General features: G+C 41.0%; 1 protein-coding gene across 1 annotated transcript in view; it reads left to right on the plus strand.

The window, feature by feature from the left end:
* The first annotated feature begins 318 nt into the window (after positions 1–318).
* LOC126267206 (dnaJ homolog subfamily C member 17) overlaps positions 319–15036 on the plus strand; it is a 52784-nt gene continuing 38066 nt past the window's right edge. Inside the window, exons 1-2 of the mRNA XM_049972178.1 lie at positions 319–511; positions 593–721. Of these exons, the coding sequence (XP_049828135.1) occupies positions 437–511; positions 593–721 (204 nt within the window). The 5' untranslated portion in view covers positions 319–436. The remainder of the gene's footprint in view (positions 512–592; positions 722–15036) is intronic.

A 15036-nucleotide genomic window follows, 5' to 3' on the forward strand; every position in this document is an offset into this window, starting at 1 on the left:
AGCTGGCGAACGAAATTAAGGATGTACAACATTCTAGATACAGCAGTTTTGGCATATATTTATATGTGCATAGCATATGCCGTCTGAATGGCAGAAAGCAACGTGTGTTAGTCCCACGTCAGTATCAGATTTTTAATCTCAGTCGAACTACATACACTTTCTCTTAGAGAGGCAGAAAACAATGCTATCGTTGAAACATTTGCAGTGTTTTAGAAAAGAAATAGAAGTGACCGAACATAATTACTGTAATATACAAAAACAAGGAGAATACACGCTTCTAGGTCCAAAGAACTTCTATCGTAGTAAAGTGTATGAAATGTTAATATCTTAGGAAGGAGCGTCTGTACTGTAACGTTGAAGTTGCCTGATCGTGTTGTTTGTGTTTATGGTTAGTAGGTGTTAAAGCAGTGAGTTTATTTTGAAAAACATTCGAATCATGGGGGAGAAAAAACTGCCGGAAGAAAATCTGTATGAATTACTGGGTATAAATATAGAAGCAACTGCACAAGAGGTACAAAACCGTGATTGTATCAAAGAGTAAAATAGGTACGTTGTAACAGCAGTGAAGTAATTCGCATACTTTTTATTTCAGGTTAAGAAAGCATACCGAAAAACAGCCCTGAAATGTCACCCAGACAAGAATCCGGACAATCCAAAAGCCGCAGAATTGTTTCATAAATTATCAAACGCTTTGGAGATTCTTACTGACGAGTGTGCAAGGGTTAGTAAACTCATTTATATTTCCATAGTTGTGATATTCGTTGCAAAGCTTAAAGTTTGTTGCTTCATGTACGTTCTGTTACTAACAGCTGGCCAGTAAACTTGATGTGACATACGAATAGGTTTAAGCCGTTTTGCAAGTTTTGTGCAATTTACTTCCGTTGGAGCTTTTCACTATATTATTCAGTACATTGACATAGATGGAATGAGTCTCGCATAACTTACCGGTTGTTCATTGTTCCCATTCAGTGAATCATGAACAAAGTATTGCCTTCCCTCCATTCTGTAGTTCCATTAATTTCTGTCAAATTGTGCTGTGTGCTGTTTACTTTTTACGTTTTGCACATAACGTGCCACATTTCTTGAGTAAATTGGGGTTTTGAAATGTGTGAGTGGTAAGGTACGCGTGAAGGGCCTATAGTATTCGGCTTGTCTCGATAATTTTTTTTATGATTTGGCACAGTTGTGGCATTGTTCCCAGTTTGAACAACTTTTTATCATAAAATGTGCAAATAGATTTCCAAGTTCCTTTTGTATTACTCTTCATCCACTTTTAATCATTTGCATCGAAGATTTATCATGTGTTTAATTTGTCTCCTAAATTGTCCAGTCATTTTAAAGAGATCCCTAAATGATACCAGTAGTACAAGTATCTGTTTCTATTGTTACTTACTGTGCAGTCTCAGCTGATTAAATGTGATGTACATTCACAATAATTTTCTGTTTTGTTCTCGTGATACTCTTATTGTTTGAATCACATTTACCAAATTTTCATTATGCTTTTCCACACCACCTTTAATGGATTTCAGAATTAGTTAGGCCTATCTACATCTACATGACTACTCTGCAATTCACATTTAAGTGCTTGGCAGAGGGTTCATCGAACCACAATCATACTATCTCTCTACTATTCCATTCCCGAACAGCGAGCGGGAAAAACGAACACCTAAACCTTTCTGTTCGAGCTCTGATTTCTCTTATTTTATTTTGATGATCATTCCTACCTATGTAGGTTAGGCTCAACAAAATATTTTCGCATTCGGAAGAGAAAGTTGGTGACTGAAATTTCGTAAAAAGGTCTCGCCGCGACGAAAAACGTCTATGCTGTAATGACTTCCATCCCAACTCGTGTATCATATCTGCCACACTCTCTCCCCTATAACGCGATAATACAAAACGAGCTGCCCTTTTTTGCACCCTTTCGATGTCCTCCGTCAATCCCACCTGGTAAGGATCCCACACCGCGCAGCAATATTCTAACAGAGGACGAACGAGTGTAGTGTAAGCTGTCTCTTTAGTGGACTTGTTGCATCTTCTAAGTGTCCTGCCAATGAAACGCAACCTTAGGCTCGCCTTCCCGACAATATTATCTATGTGGTCCTTCCAACTGAAGTTGTTCGTAATTTTAACACCCAGGTACTTAGTTGAATTGACAGCCTTGAGAATTGTACTATTTATCGAGTAATCGAATTCCAACGGATTTCTTTTGGAGCTCATGTGGATCACCTCACACTTTTCGTTATTTAGCGTCAACTGCCACTTGCCACACCATACAGCAATCTTTTCTAAATCGCTTTGCAGCTGATACTGGTCTTCGGATGACCTTACTAGACGGTAAATTACAGCATCATCTGCGAACAGTCTAAGAGAACTGCTCAGATTGTCACCCAGGTCATTTATATAGATCAGGAACAGTATAGGTCCCAGGACGCTTCCCTGGGGAACACCTGATATCACTTCAGTTTTTCTCGACGATTTGCCGTCTATTACTACGAACTGCGACCTTCCTGACAGGAAATCACGAATCCAGTTGCACAACTGAGACGATACCCCATAGCTCCGCAGCTTGATTAGAAGTCGCTTGTGAGGAACGGTGTCAAAAGCTTTCCGGAAATCTAGAAATACGGAATCAACTTGAGATCCCCTGTCGATAGCGGCCATTACTTCGTGCGAATAAAGAGCTAGCTGCGTTGCACAAGAGCGATGTTTTCTGAAGACATGCTGATTACGTGTCAATAGATCGTTCCCTTCGAGGTGATTCATAATGTTTGAATACAGTATATGCTCCAAAACCCTACTGCAAACAGACGTCAATGATATAGGTCTGTAGTTAAATGGATTACTCCTACTACCCTTCTTGAACACTGGTGCGACCTGCGCAATTTTCCAATCTGTAGGTACAGATCTATCGGTGAGCGAGCGGTTGTATATGAGTGCTAAGTAGGGAGCTATAGTATCAGCGTAATCTGAAAGGAACCTAATCGGTATACAATCTGGACCTGAAGACTTGCCCGTATCAAGCGATTTGAGTTGCTTCGCAACCCCTAAGGTATCTACTTCTAAGAAACTCATGCTAGCAGATGTTCGTGTTTCAAATTCTGGAATATTCCATTCGTCTTCCCTGGTGAAGGAATTTCGGAAAACTGCGTTCAAAAACTCCGCTTTAGCGGCACAGTCGTCGATAACAGTACCATCGGCACTGCGCAGCGAAGGTATTGACTGCGTCTTGCCGCTTGTGTACTTTACATACGACCAGAATTTCTTCGGATTTTCTACCAAATTTCGAGACAATGTTTCGTTGTGGAACCTATTAAAGGCATCTCGCATTGAAGTACGTGCCAAATTTCGCGCGTCTGTAAATTTTAGCTCATCTTCGGGACTTCGCGTTCTTCTGAACTTCGCATGCTTTTTCCGTTGCCTCTGCAACAGCGTTCGGACCTTTTTTGTGTACCACGGGGGATCCGTTCCATCTCTTACCAATTTATGAGGTATGAATATCTCAATTGCTGTTGCTACTATATCTTTGAATTTGAGCCACATCTCGTCTACATTCGCATAGTCAGTTCGGAAGGAATGGAAATTGTCTTTTAGGAAGGCTTCTAGTGGCACTTTATCCGCTTTTTTAAATAAAATTATTTTGCGTTTGTTTCTGATGGATTTGGAAGAAATGGTATTGAGCCTAGCTACAATGACCTTGTGATCACTAATCCCTGTATCAGTCATGATGCTCTCTATCAGCTCTGGATTGTTTGTGGCCAAGAGGTCAAGTGTGTTTTCGCAACCATTTACAATTCGCGTGGGTTCGTGGACTAACTGCTCGAAATAATTTTCGGAGAATGCATTTAGGACAATCTCGGAAGACGTTTTCTGCCTACCACTGGTTTTGAACAAGTATTTTTGCCAACATACCGAGGGTAGGTTGAAGTCCCCACCAACTATAACTGTATGAGTGGGGTATTTATTTGTTACGAGACTCAAACTTTCTCTGAACTGTTCCGCAACTGTATCATCGGAGTCTGGGGGGCGGTAGAAGGAGCCAATTATTAACTTAATTTGGCTCCCACACCAATTTGCACCGAGTATCTACTTCGACTTCACTACAAGATAAACCACTACTGACAAACACAAACACTCCACCGCCAATTCTGCCTAATCTATCTTTCCTGAACACCGTCTGAGACTTCGTAAAAATTTCTGCAGAACTTATTTCAGGCTTTAGCCAGCTTTCTGTACCTATAACGATATCAGCTTCTGTGCTTTCTATTAGCGCTTGAAGCTCAGGGACTTTTCCAGCGCAACTACAACAATTTACAACTATAATTCCGACTGTTCCTTGATCCAAGCACGTCCTGTAATTGCCAAGCACCCTTTGACATTGCAGCCCATCCCGCACTTTCCCGAGGCCTTCTAACCTAAAAAAACCGCCCAGTCCACGCCACACAGCCTCCGCTACCCGTGTAGCCGCCAGCTGAGTGTAGTGAACTCCTGACCTATTCAGCGGAACCCGAAACCCCACCACCCTATGGCGCAAGTCAAGGAATCTGCAGCCAATACGGTCGCAAAACCATCTGAGCCTCTGATTCAGACCCTCCACCCGGCTCTGCACCAAAGGTCCGCAGTCGGTTCTGTCAACGATGCTGCAGATGGTGAGCTCTGCCTTCATCTCGTAAGCAAGACCGGCAGCCTTCACCAAATCAGATAGCCGCTGGAATCCAGAGAGAATTTCCTCAGATCCAAAGCGACACACGTCATTAGTGCCGACATGTGCCATCACCTGCAGCTGGCTGCACCCTGTGCTCTTCATGGCATCCAGAAGGACCCTTTCCACATCAGGATTGACTCCTCCCGGAATGCACACGGAGTGCACTCTGGATTTCTTCCCCTCCTTAGCCGCCGTATCCCTAAGGGGCCCCATTACGCGCCTAACATTGGAGCTCCCAACTACCAGTAAGCCCACCCTCTGCGATTGCCCGGACCTTGAAGGCTGAGAATGATCCTCTGAAACAGGGCAGGCAGCTGCATCTGGCTCAGCCAGAGACAGTGCCTGAAACCGGTTTGTCAGACGCACCGGGGAGGCTTTCTGATCAGCCTCCGGTGACGCCTTTCGCTGCCAGCCACGCCTTGGAACGACCTCCCAATCAACCACAGGCGAGGGCTCAGCCCCACTGCGGGCAGCAACCGGGGCAACCACAGCGGCAGACCGATCTGGGGACAGACGGGACGAGGTTGACATCCCCGTGATACCCGAGTCCGGCTCCCCACAGTGGTGGCCATTGGCAACAGCCTCAAGCTGCGTGACCGAAGTCAGCGCCGATTGCAGCTGTGAACGAAGGGATGCCAAGTCAGCCCTCATCCGAACACAGCAATCGCAGTCCCTGTCCATTCTAATCTATGTTTAACAACAGTTACTGAAACACGAGTCCGTGCCTAGATAACGCAAGCGGAACACGCAAAGAATGTATCAACTAACCTGTACAAATGCCTAACGACTGCGCTACAATCTGCTGAATTTACAATTACAGTAACTAAAACTCGAAATTGCACCTCCTATATGAAACTCACACGCAATTTAAATAAGAATCTACGAAGTAAACACTAAAGCGCGATGCTACAACTGTCAAATACTATAATACGCCCGAAATATATGAATTAAACAATGCAAGTACCCAAAAACACGCAAAGAAATTAATTAAACTATCTAACAAATAAGTAAGCTAGGGTTACACGACTTGCTGCTGCAGCTGCTTATCCAACGGCGGCAGGGAGCACAATGATTGTGACCAACCGACACTGGCTGTTCAAAACAAAAAACAGAAGACAGACGACTACGCGAATTTACACTCTTCAGGTACTAAGGTGCGATGCTACAACCCTCAAATACTATAATACGCCTATGTTTAAATCGAAATATTTGGTATATTCTTATGCCTACTTATTTGCTTGAAATTCATTAGTCTTTCATGAAAGTTTATATTGTTTAAGACTGTCACATCATGTACTGTTTCCTTATTGTGTGGTTAAATTAATTCCTGTCACTCCTGTTTGGATTTTGCAAATTTTATTTTCTGTTTGTCACCTTCTGAAACCCACCCATAGACCTTGCCGTTGGCGGGGAGGCTTGCGTGCCTCAGCGATACAGATAGCCATACCGTAGGTACAACCACAATGGAGGGGTATCTGTTGAGAGGCCAGCCAAACTTGCAGTTCCTGAAGAGGGGCAACAGTCTGGATGATTCACTGATCTGGCCAAATAACACTAACCAAAACAGCCTTGCTGTGCTGGTACTGCGAACGGTTGAAAGCAAGGATAAACTACGGCCGTAATCTTTCCCGAGGGCATGCAGCTTTACTGTATGATTAAATGATAATGGCGTCCTCTTGGGTAAAATATTCCGGAGGTAAAATAGTCCCCCATTCGGATCTCCGGGCAGGGACTACGCAGGAGGATGTCGTTATCAGGAGAAAGAAAACTGGTGTTCTACAAACTGGAGCGTGGAATGTCAGATCCCTTAATCGGGCAGGTAGGTTAGAGAATTTAAAAAGGGAAATGGATTGGTTAAGGTTAGATATAGTGGGAATTAGTGAAGTTCGGTGGCAGGAGGAACAAGACTTCTGGTCAGGTGACTACAGGGTTATAAACACAAAATAAAATAGGGGTAATGCAGGAGTAGGTTTAACAATAAATAGGAATGCAGGTAAGCTACTACAAACAGCATAGTGAACGCATTATTGTGGCCAAGATACGAAGCCCACGCCTACGTCAGTAGTACAAGTTTATATGCCAACTAGCTCTGCAGATGACGAAGAAATTAAAGAAATGTATGATGAAATAAAAGAAATTATTCAGATAGTGAAGGGAGACGAAAATTTAATAGTCATGGGTGACTGGAATTCGAGTGTAGGAAAAGGGAGAGAAGGAATCGTAGTAGGTGAATATGGATTGGGGCTAAGAAATGAAAGAACAAACCGCCTGGTAGAATTTTGCACAGAGCTCAACTTAATCATAGCTAACACTTGGTTTAAGAATCATGAAAGGAAGTTGTATACGTGGAAGAACCCTGGAGATACTAAAAGGTGTCAGATAGATTATATAATGGTAATACAGAGAGTTAGGAACCAGGTTTTAAATTGTAAGACATTTCCAGGGGCAGATGTGGACTCTGACCACAATCTATTGGTTATGAGCTGTAGATTAAAACTGAAGAAACTGCAAAAAGGTGGGAATTTAAGGAGATGGGACCTGGATAAACTGACTAAACCAGAGGTTGTAGAGAGCTTCAGGGAGAGCATAAGGTAACAATTGACAAGAATGGGGGAAAGAAATACAGTAGCAGAAGAATGGGTAGCTTTGAGGGATGAAGTAGCGAAGGCAGCACAGGATCAAGTAGGTAAAAAGACTAGGGCTAGTATAAATCCTTGGGTAACAGAAGAAATATTGAATTTAATTGATGAAAGGAGAAAATATAAAATTGCAGTAGCCCTAAATGAAGCAGGCAAAAAGGAATACAAACATCTCAAAAATGAGATTGACAGGAAGTGCAAAATGGCTAAGCAGGGATGGCTAGAGGACAAATGTAAGGATGTAGGGGCTTATCTCACTAGGGGTAAGATAAAGACTGCCTACAGTAAAAATTAAAGAGACCTTTGGAGATAAGAGAACCACTTGTATGAACATCAAGAGCACAGATGGAAACCCAGTTCTAAGCAAAGAGGGGAAAGCAGAAAGGTGGAAGGAGTATATAGAGGTTCTATACAAGGGCGATGTACTTGAGGACAATATTATGGAAATGGAAGAGGATGCAGATGAAGATGAAAACAGAGATACAATACTGCGTGAAGAGTTTGGCAGAGCAGTGAGAGACCTGAGTCGAAACATGGCCCCCGGAGTAGACAACATTCCATTAGAACTACTGACAGCCTTGGGAGAGCCAGTCCTGACAAAACTTTACCATCTGCTGAGCAAGATGTATGAAACAGGCGAAATACCCTCAGACTTCACGAAGAATATAATAATTCCAATCCCAAAGAAAACAGGTGTTGACAGATGTGAAAATTACAGAACAGTCAGTTTAATAAGCCACAGCTGCAAAATACTAACACGAATGGAAAAAACTAGTAGAAGCCGACCTCGGGGAAGATCAGTTTGGATTCCGTAGAAATACTGGAACACGTGAGGCAATGCTGACCTTGCGACTTATCTTAGAAGAACGATTAAGGAAAGGCAAACCTACGTTTCTAGCATTTGTAGACTTCGAGAAAGCTTTTGACAATGTTGACTGAAATACTATCTTTCAAAATCTAAAGGTGGCAGGGGTAAAATACAGGGAGCGAAAGGCTATTTACAATTTGTACAGAAACCAGATGGCAGTTATAAGAGTCAAGGAACATGAAAGGGAAGCAGTGGTTGGGAAGGGAGTAAGACAGGGTTGTAGCCTCTCCCCGATGTTATTCAATCTGTATATTGAGCAAGCAGTAAAGGAAACAAAAGAAAAATTTGGAGTAGGTATTAAAATCCATGGAAAAGAAATAAAAACTTTGAGGTTCCCCGATGACATCGTAATTCTGTCAGAGACAGCAAAGGACTTGGAAGAGCAGTTGAATGGAATGGACAGTGTCTTGAAAGGAGGATATAAGATGAACATCAGAAGCAAAACGAGGATAATGGAATGTAGTCAAATTAAATCGGGTGATGCTGAGGGAATTAGATTAGGAAATGAGACGCTTCAAGTAGTAAAGGAGTTTTCCTATTTGGGAAGCAAAATAACTGATGATGGTCGAAGTAGAGAGGATATAAAATGTAGACTGACAATGGCAAGGAAAGCGTTTTTGAAGAAGAGAAATTTGTTAACATCGAGTATAGATTTAAGTGTCAGGAAGTCATTTCTGAAAGTATTTGTATGGAGTGTCGCCATGTATTGAAGTGAAACATGGACGATAAATAGTTTGGACAAGAAGAGAATAGAAGCTTTCGAAATGTGGTGCTACAGTAGAACGCTGAAGATTAGATGGGTAGATTACGTAACTAATGAGGAAGTATTGAATAGGATTGGGGAAAAGAGAAGTTTGTGGCACAACTTGACCAGGAGAAGGGATCGGTTGGTAGGACATGTGCTGAGGCATCAAGGGATCACCAATTTAATTTTGGAGGGCAGCGTGTAGGGTAAAAATCATAGAGGGAGACCAAGAGATGAATACACTAAGCAGATTCAGAAGGATGTAGGTTGCAGTAGGTACTGGGAGATGAAGAAGCCTGCACAGGATAGAGTAGCTTGGAGAGCTGCATCAAACCAGTCTCAGGACTGAAGACCACAACAACAACAACCACCTTCTGAAAGAATGCCTATGGACAAACATCTAATTCTTCTTTGCAAACTGTGTTATAGTTATGTGGAATTAAGAATGCAGCGATATGATGAATTGTGAACAGAGAGAGATGGAGCATAGTTTAATACTTTGCCCTGTGTTCTCTGTATTTACCGGGCACAATACAGGCATCACGGGGAGAAGAGCCATGCCAGACCTCAATTTCTACTTCTACTCTTTACATTCAAAGACTTATGTGCACAAAAAAAACAATACTTTTTAATTGAATTATTGGGGTTTTTGCATAATGCCATTCAAAATAAACCCTAAAGGTATTAAGTGTCACCACTATACATAAAGTAACAAGATAATCAATGCTAAATACTCTACAAACAATCTGAAGCATATGTTAGAGGGGGATATGGTATTAGATGGAGTGTTTTGTGGTAAGCTGATCGAAAATGAACCTCCGTGTGTTGCCCAACCACCCAGCTTGTAATGTGTGCCCTACTGTAGAGTATTATCTATGGGGTAGAAGAGGGCACTATTAGCCTATGTACCAGGCAGGGGTTGCTTGCATCTGCTCCTACTGCTATGTGAAATGCCAAGATACACTGTGCATGTGGTTGGCCTATACTGAATGTCTTCAAGTTTACTGCTTGGTGTTTCCTGTGTACTTAGAAAACTGATATCTGAGTGTTTCTCAAATGTGACCTTGATAAACAAGTAATAAGCTTTGGTAAGTTTATGGATAATGTTCTAGGTTAAGTCTGGATCAAGGGCCATAGCAACAACACTAGGATGTGGCACACCTCACATGAAAATGTTACAATACACCGAGGAAATGTCCCGTGAATTTCCAGTGCATTACTTCAGATAAATGAAAGAGGGCTATCTGTATGTGTGCCTCAAGGGTCAATCCATACCAAGTGGTCCAAGAAAAAAAGAAAAAAATTGGTTGCATGACCAACTGAGAATAGTTTTATATTTGCTGGGTGAATTCCCTGATGTTTAGTAGCCACAAAAATATTTTTTTTTAATTGTTTATTACTTTGCAATTGCGGCCATATTTGCCAGATACACTATTTTAAAAAATGTATTTTTTTTTTAATTTTTCCATTTTGTGGCCTGCAATACCTTTGTTGGGGGACCAGATAAATATCTGAAATTTTCATAGTTAATAGACCTTTATAATATCAAACTTCAGAGCTCTGTAGGAACATCGTGTTTGTCACTTTAGATAGTACCAACTGTAGTTATTTTCTCTTTCAAAAGATCGGATGCTAGTGATATGGTATTGAACGTTCTGTCCATGGTAACATTTCTTCTGGATTGTTTCGAGTTAGGCATTTCAATCTACCTTGTAATTATTTCAGGGCCACTGTTATATTTCATCTCATTTTCATGCATAGGGATATGCAACAAAGCAGTATTCCGTATTTGAGGTAACCTTCTATTCCATATTTATCTGGTTTTGTTCGAATATGTAGCCTGAATGGGCAAATTCTTCATCAACTATAACTGACTCACTAGGATTATAAAACTCAGAAAATTTACTATCATGTTCTATATATCCCTGATAGGAGCAAATTTACCGGTGTGTTTTCTAGCTGCTTGAGTTAGAGCATCATCAAAGTGCAGGCACTTTAGTGAGAGCTGCAGTTTATGCTCCAAAAATGGAGCTCAGTACTTCAAAATGTTTTCTTAACTAAATATATCACGTTAACTGCCCTGATTCTGTCTATGGGCTCCACAGTTCAAAAGAATTCCCATTGCTGACACAATTTCTTCCCTTTCAAATGGTTTCGAATTTTTCATGAAAATATCTTCAGATGATTCCCTAAGATTACCTAGCTTTTGGTTGGTATGCATCAAAATGTTATCATCAAGGTACTTTGAGTGTTGCTCTGGCACATACAGCTGGCCATGTCAAGCCTGCCCTTGGGGCCGCCTAATCCGTGTACCTGCGCTGGCAGCCACTTCCACGGACTATTGTATCATGTTTTGTCTCTGGCTCAGTTCCTTTTGGGGGCCGTCATTATGTTAGCAACAGACCTCCTCCTCTGATTTATGTAATGATCTCTCTTCCATATCATACTTGATGAGGCCACCATATCTTTTTCAAGGTGATCAATTTGTGCCTTCGGCGTGGGTTAACTTCTTGTTGTTGAATATCTATAAAAATGTGAACGCAGAACTGAATACAGGCACACAAAACACTCATCTACTGAGGCAGGCATCCTTATGTAGTCCAAAATATCAGCAAAAAATAATAAAAATCAATACTTACCCTGTTCATTTTCATCCAACCCGCTGCTATTAGAAACCATTCGATTTGGAATGGCCACGACCACATTTTCAGTCTCACTGCTTGCAGTTTCAGATAGTTCCTCACTAAATTCATTGTCTGAATTCTCAAGCAACTTTCTTATTTTGCCATCTGTCATTTTCATCTTTTTGTACATTCTGTCAATATGCCACAGAGATATTAGCTTCAACTCACCACACTGTTTACTGGTTGGCTGCAGGTGGTGATTGTTGAGCTGCTACACCTTCAGCTAGGACACAATCACTATAACTTGCCAGTGAATGTAAACCAAAAGCTCTTCTTACTATCAATTGTAGCAATAACCATTACAATAATTGTCATGTATGTATTAAATAAAATACTGAACACAGCGGCAGTTGCCCAAAGACAACATTGGGGGTCAGTCACTGACACCACCCTCACCCCCCCCCCCCCTCCCAATTAGTATGCAACTGTTAAGAAAGCAGATTTGGACAACAGGAAGTAAGGTTTATTTCTTCTCCCTTCTTATTATTCTTTTTCTGAGGGGGGAGTAGGGGGGGGGAGTGATTTAGAGATCAGATATATATATATATGCACGTTACAGGGTGCAGCAAAGGAAATGAAGAAGGAATGCCAAAGCAGAATTTTAAGTTCAGTGAGAAGAAATAAAAGTCTTAGGGCTGCCAATACCCTAATTTTTTCTTGGATGACAAGGGACTTGGTTTATCAGTTGAACAGAGAGGATACTGCTTCAAAAACAGATTATAAAACATCAACAAATGTAAAATAAATTTAATGGAAGTAGTTGAATTACATTGGGCAAAGTTGAGGGAATTACTTTATGGTTTGAGAAACTAAAAGTAGTTGATGAGATCTGTTTTTTGGGCAGCAAAATAACTCAAGCCAGCAGAAAGAGAATATGAAATGCCGACTGGCAGTAGCAAGAACTGAAAAAAGGTTTGTTAATATCTAACATAAATTTAACCCTTTGAGTGCTGCTCTGGCACATGTAGCTGGCCGTGTCAAGCCTGCCCTTGGGGCCGCCTAATCCGTGTACCTGCGCTGGCAGCCACTTCCACGGACTATTGTGTGTGCCTGAGATCTCCGCTCAGCTGTCCTGAGTATTTCTGGAACCAAGGCGGTCGTGACAGTCTTGCAGTTAGTGTGATCACTGACATTACAAATAAATGCAGGATATCTGGATACTTATTCCATAGCTTTGAATCTGTAGGTGAATTGCTCGACAGACCTAATGTACACTGAAACTGCTGACACTGCTAACATGTAACTCCTCATCAAAGGCTTTCTTTCATTTGCAATTAGTTCTTGAGAATCATCATAAGGTCTCAGTATACATCTGTGTTTTATTTCCTATACTGATACTTAATTATCAGATTTTTGTGCGCAACTTACGATATAAACGCTATAGAATCCGTAACAACCAAACATTGATGTTCTTCTGTGCTAGCGCAATAATTCGCGCACAAACAACCTTCGAGGGAAGCTTCTGGATGTCAAGACACTTTTAAAGCTATTCACTATATTTTGATAGCATTAACCCAATACATTGAAAATTAAACATTTCTGAATTCTTTTTATGTGGGACACAATTGTTATTGTACAGTAGAAATAAATAGTTATTTATAACTTTTGTTTAAGAATTTGATAAGGAAACAATCAAGTTTCAAAACTACCTAATTAAATGTTACCTTTAATTCCTAATGACCTTTTTTGCTTCAGAAATGGGCGAGTGTGTGCAACTGACCAATGTGTGCCGAGGCGCCCTTTCCAAGTGTAGGCCTAGAATTTTTTCACAAATCCAGTGTCCTGGGAAAATAGGACAGCAATCCATTACTGAATATTACTAGAAAATTGTAGCCTGGGTTGCGGTAAAATACATTTATTTAAGCGACAACTAGTTTCGAGCAAAGCCCATTTTCAAACAACCATGTCAAAAAGGAGAGTGGTATGTTTCAAAACATGGTTCAGTGCACGAAGGTACATTGCATGTTTTGCATTCATATTTCGTTTCTCGACGCACATTCTGTTTCGAGCAGACTGCACATCTATGCTATAGTCCGCGTTTCTTGGACTGGTCACTTGGAATGGCATGTGGAAAGTGCCTCCCAATAAAGTGAAGAGGATTCTCGTCATCAGAGCGTCTTACTTTCCTATCTCTTCTCCCTTCTGGAGCAAATTTTTCCACAAGTTCTCGTATCAGACATAAATCAAAATCTGCGAATGATATTTTACTCCCTGTCACCGATCTCTGAAGAGTGTGAGCATTCAAAACACAAAGGTCCACAACATGAAAATAAACTTTTTTGTACCATCTAACAGATTTATGTACGGGTGCAACAGAACTTAATAGCATATCGGAGTGGTCTATTGCCCCCATATTTGCATTGTAATCAACAACACATTGTGGCTTCATTACTTTTTCGCCAGTCATCCTGTTTGTCTTTCCCGTGTCACGCATTTCTGTAGTGTTGCAAGTAGTCAGCATGAACACTTCTCTCTTGTCGCACCACTTGATGGCAAGCATTGCGTCAGTTGACACAAACTCGACTTCTCCTCATTTCAGTTTCTTTTGTAGCTTCGGAAAGTTGCGCCTCTTTCTATGTACAGTACTGCATTCTGCTGTTCTCTGATTGTGAAGCCAGAGGAACAAGGCTAGACTTGGATACCAATTGTCGACATACAGGGTATGTCCATGTCCAAAGTATGGCTTCATTAATGTTGCCACAATATCACCAGATTTCCCCAAATTACACACTTCAATTTCTGTTGTTGTACCTGTTTATACAATGAAATCCAAGACATATCCAGTTTTACAGTCGCACAGCGCGAATGTTTTGATTCCAAATCTGCTTCATTTTGAAGGAATGTATTGTTTAAAAGATAAATAATCTTTGAACATTAATAGGCTTTCATTGACACAGAGTTTTCTGTATGGATTAAATGCACTGCGGAATGCCACACGAACTGTATCAATCTCCACGAGTGGCTGAGTTGTCACTAAAATGCAACATTCTCAAAAGTAACATAAAACGGTCACAGGACATAACTTCACTAAAACTTGGAGTACTCAGAAGTACATCTCTGGACCAATATTCCATTATTCTCAACTTTTTAACATGAGCCATGAGAAGCCAAATACCAATGAAGCTATACACTTCCTCAAAACCTCTTATCTTTCCAGGTGGATAGTCGAGAACGAACTGATTCCGACGTATTTGCCATGGTAAAAGTGAGAATCGGTTAATTTCAAGTGCTAAAAAACTTCAACAGATCTTTTGACAGAAATAGCATTAAAAAGGATAGAATGCTTGAATCAGGCGCTTGTTGGCAATTATGTCCTTAAGATGAGTCATCAAATGCATGAAGTGCAGGACTGAAATAATGTTTTTGCCAATAAAATTTCTCATTCTCACTATGGCGTG

This window comes from Schistocerca gregaria, chromosome 4 (assembly GCF_023897955.1).
Source record: "Schistocerca gregaria isolate iqSchGreg1 chromosome 4, iqSchGreg1.2, whole genome shotgun sequence".
In the NCBI taxonomy this organism is placed as follows: domain Eukaryota; kingdom Metazoa; phylum Arthropoda; class Insecta; order Orthoptera; family Acrididae; genus Schistocerca; species Schistocerca gregaria.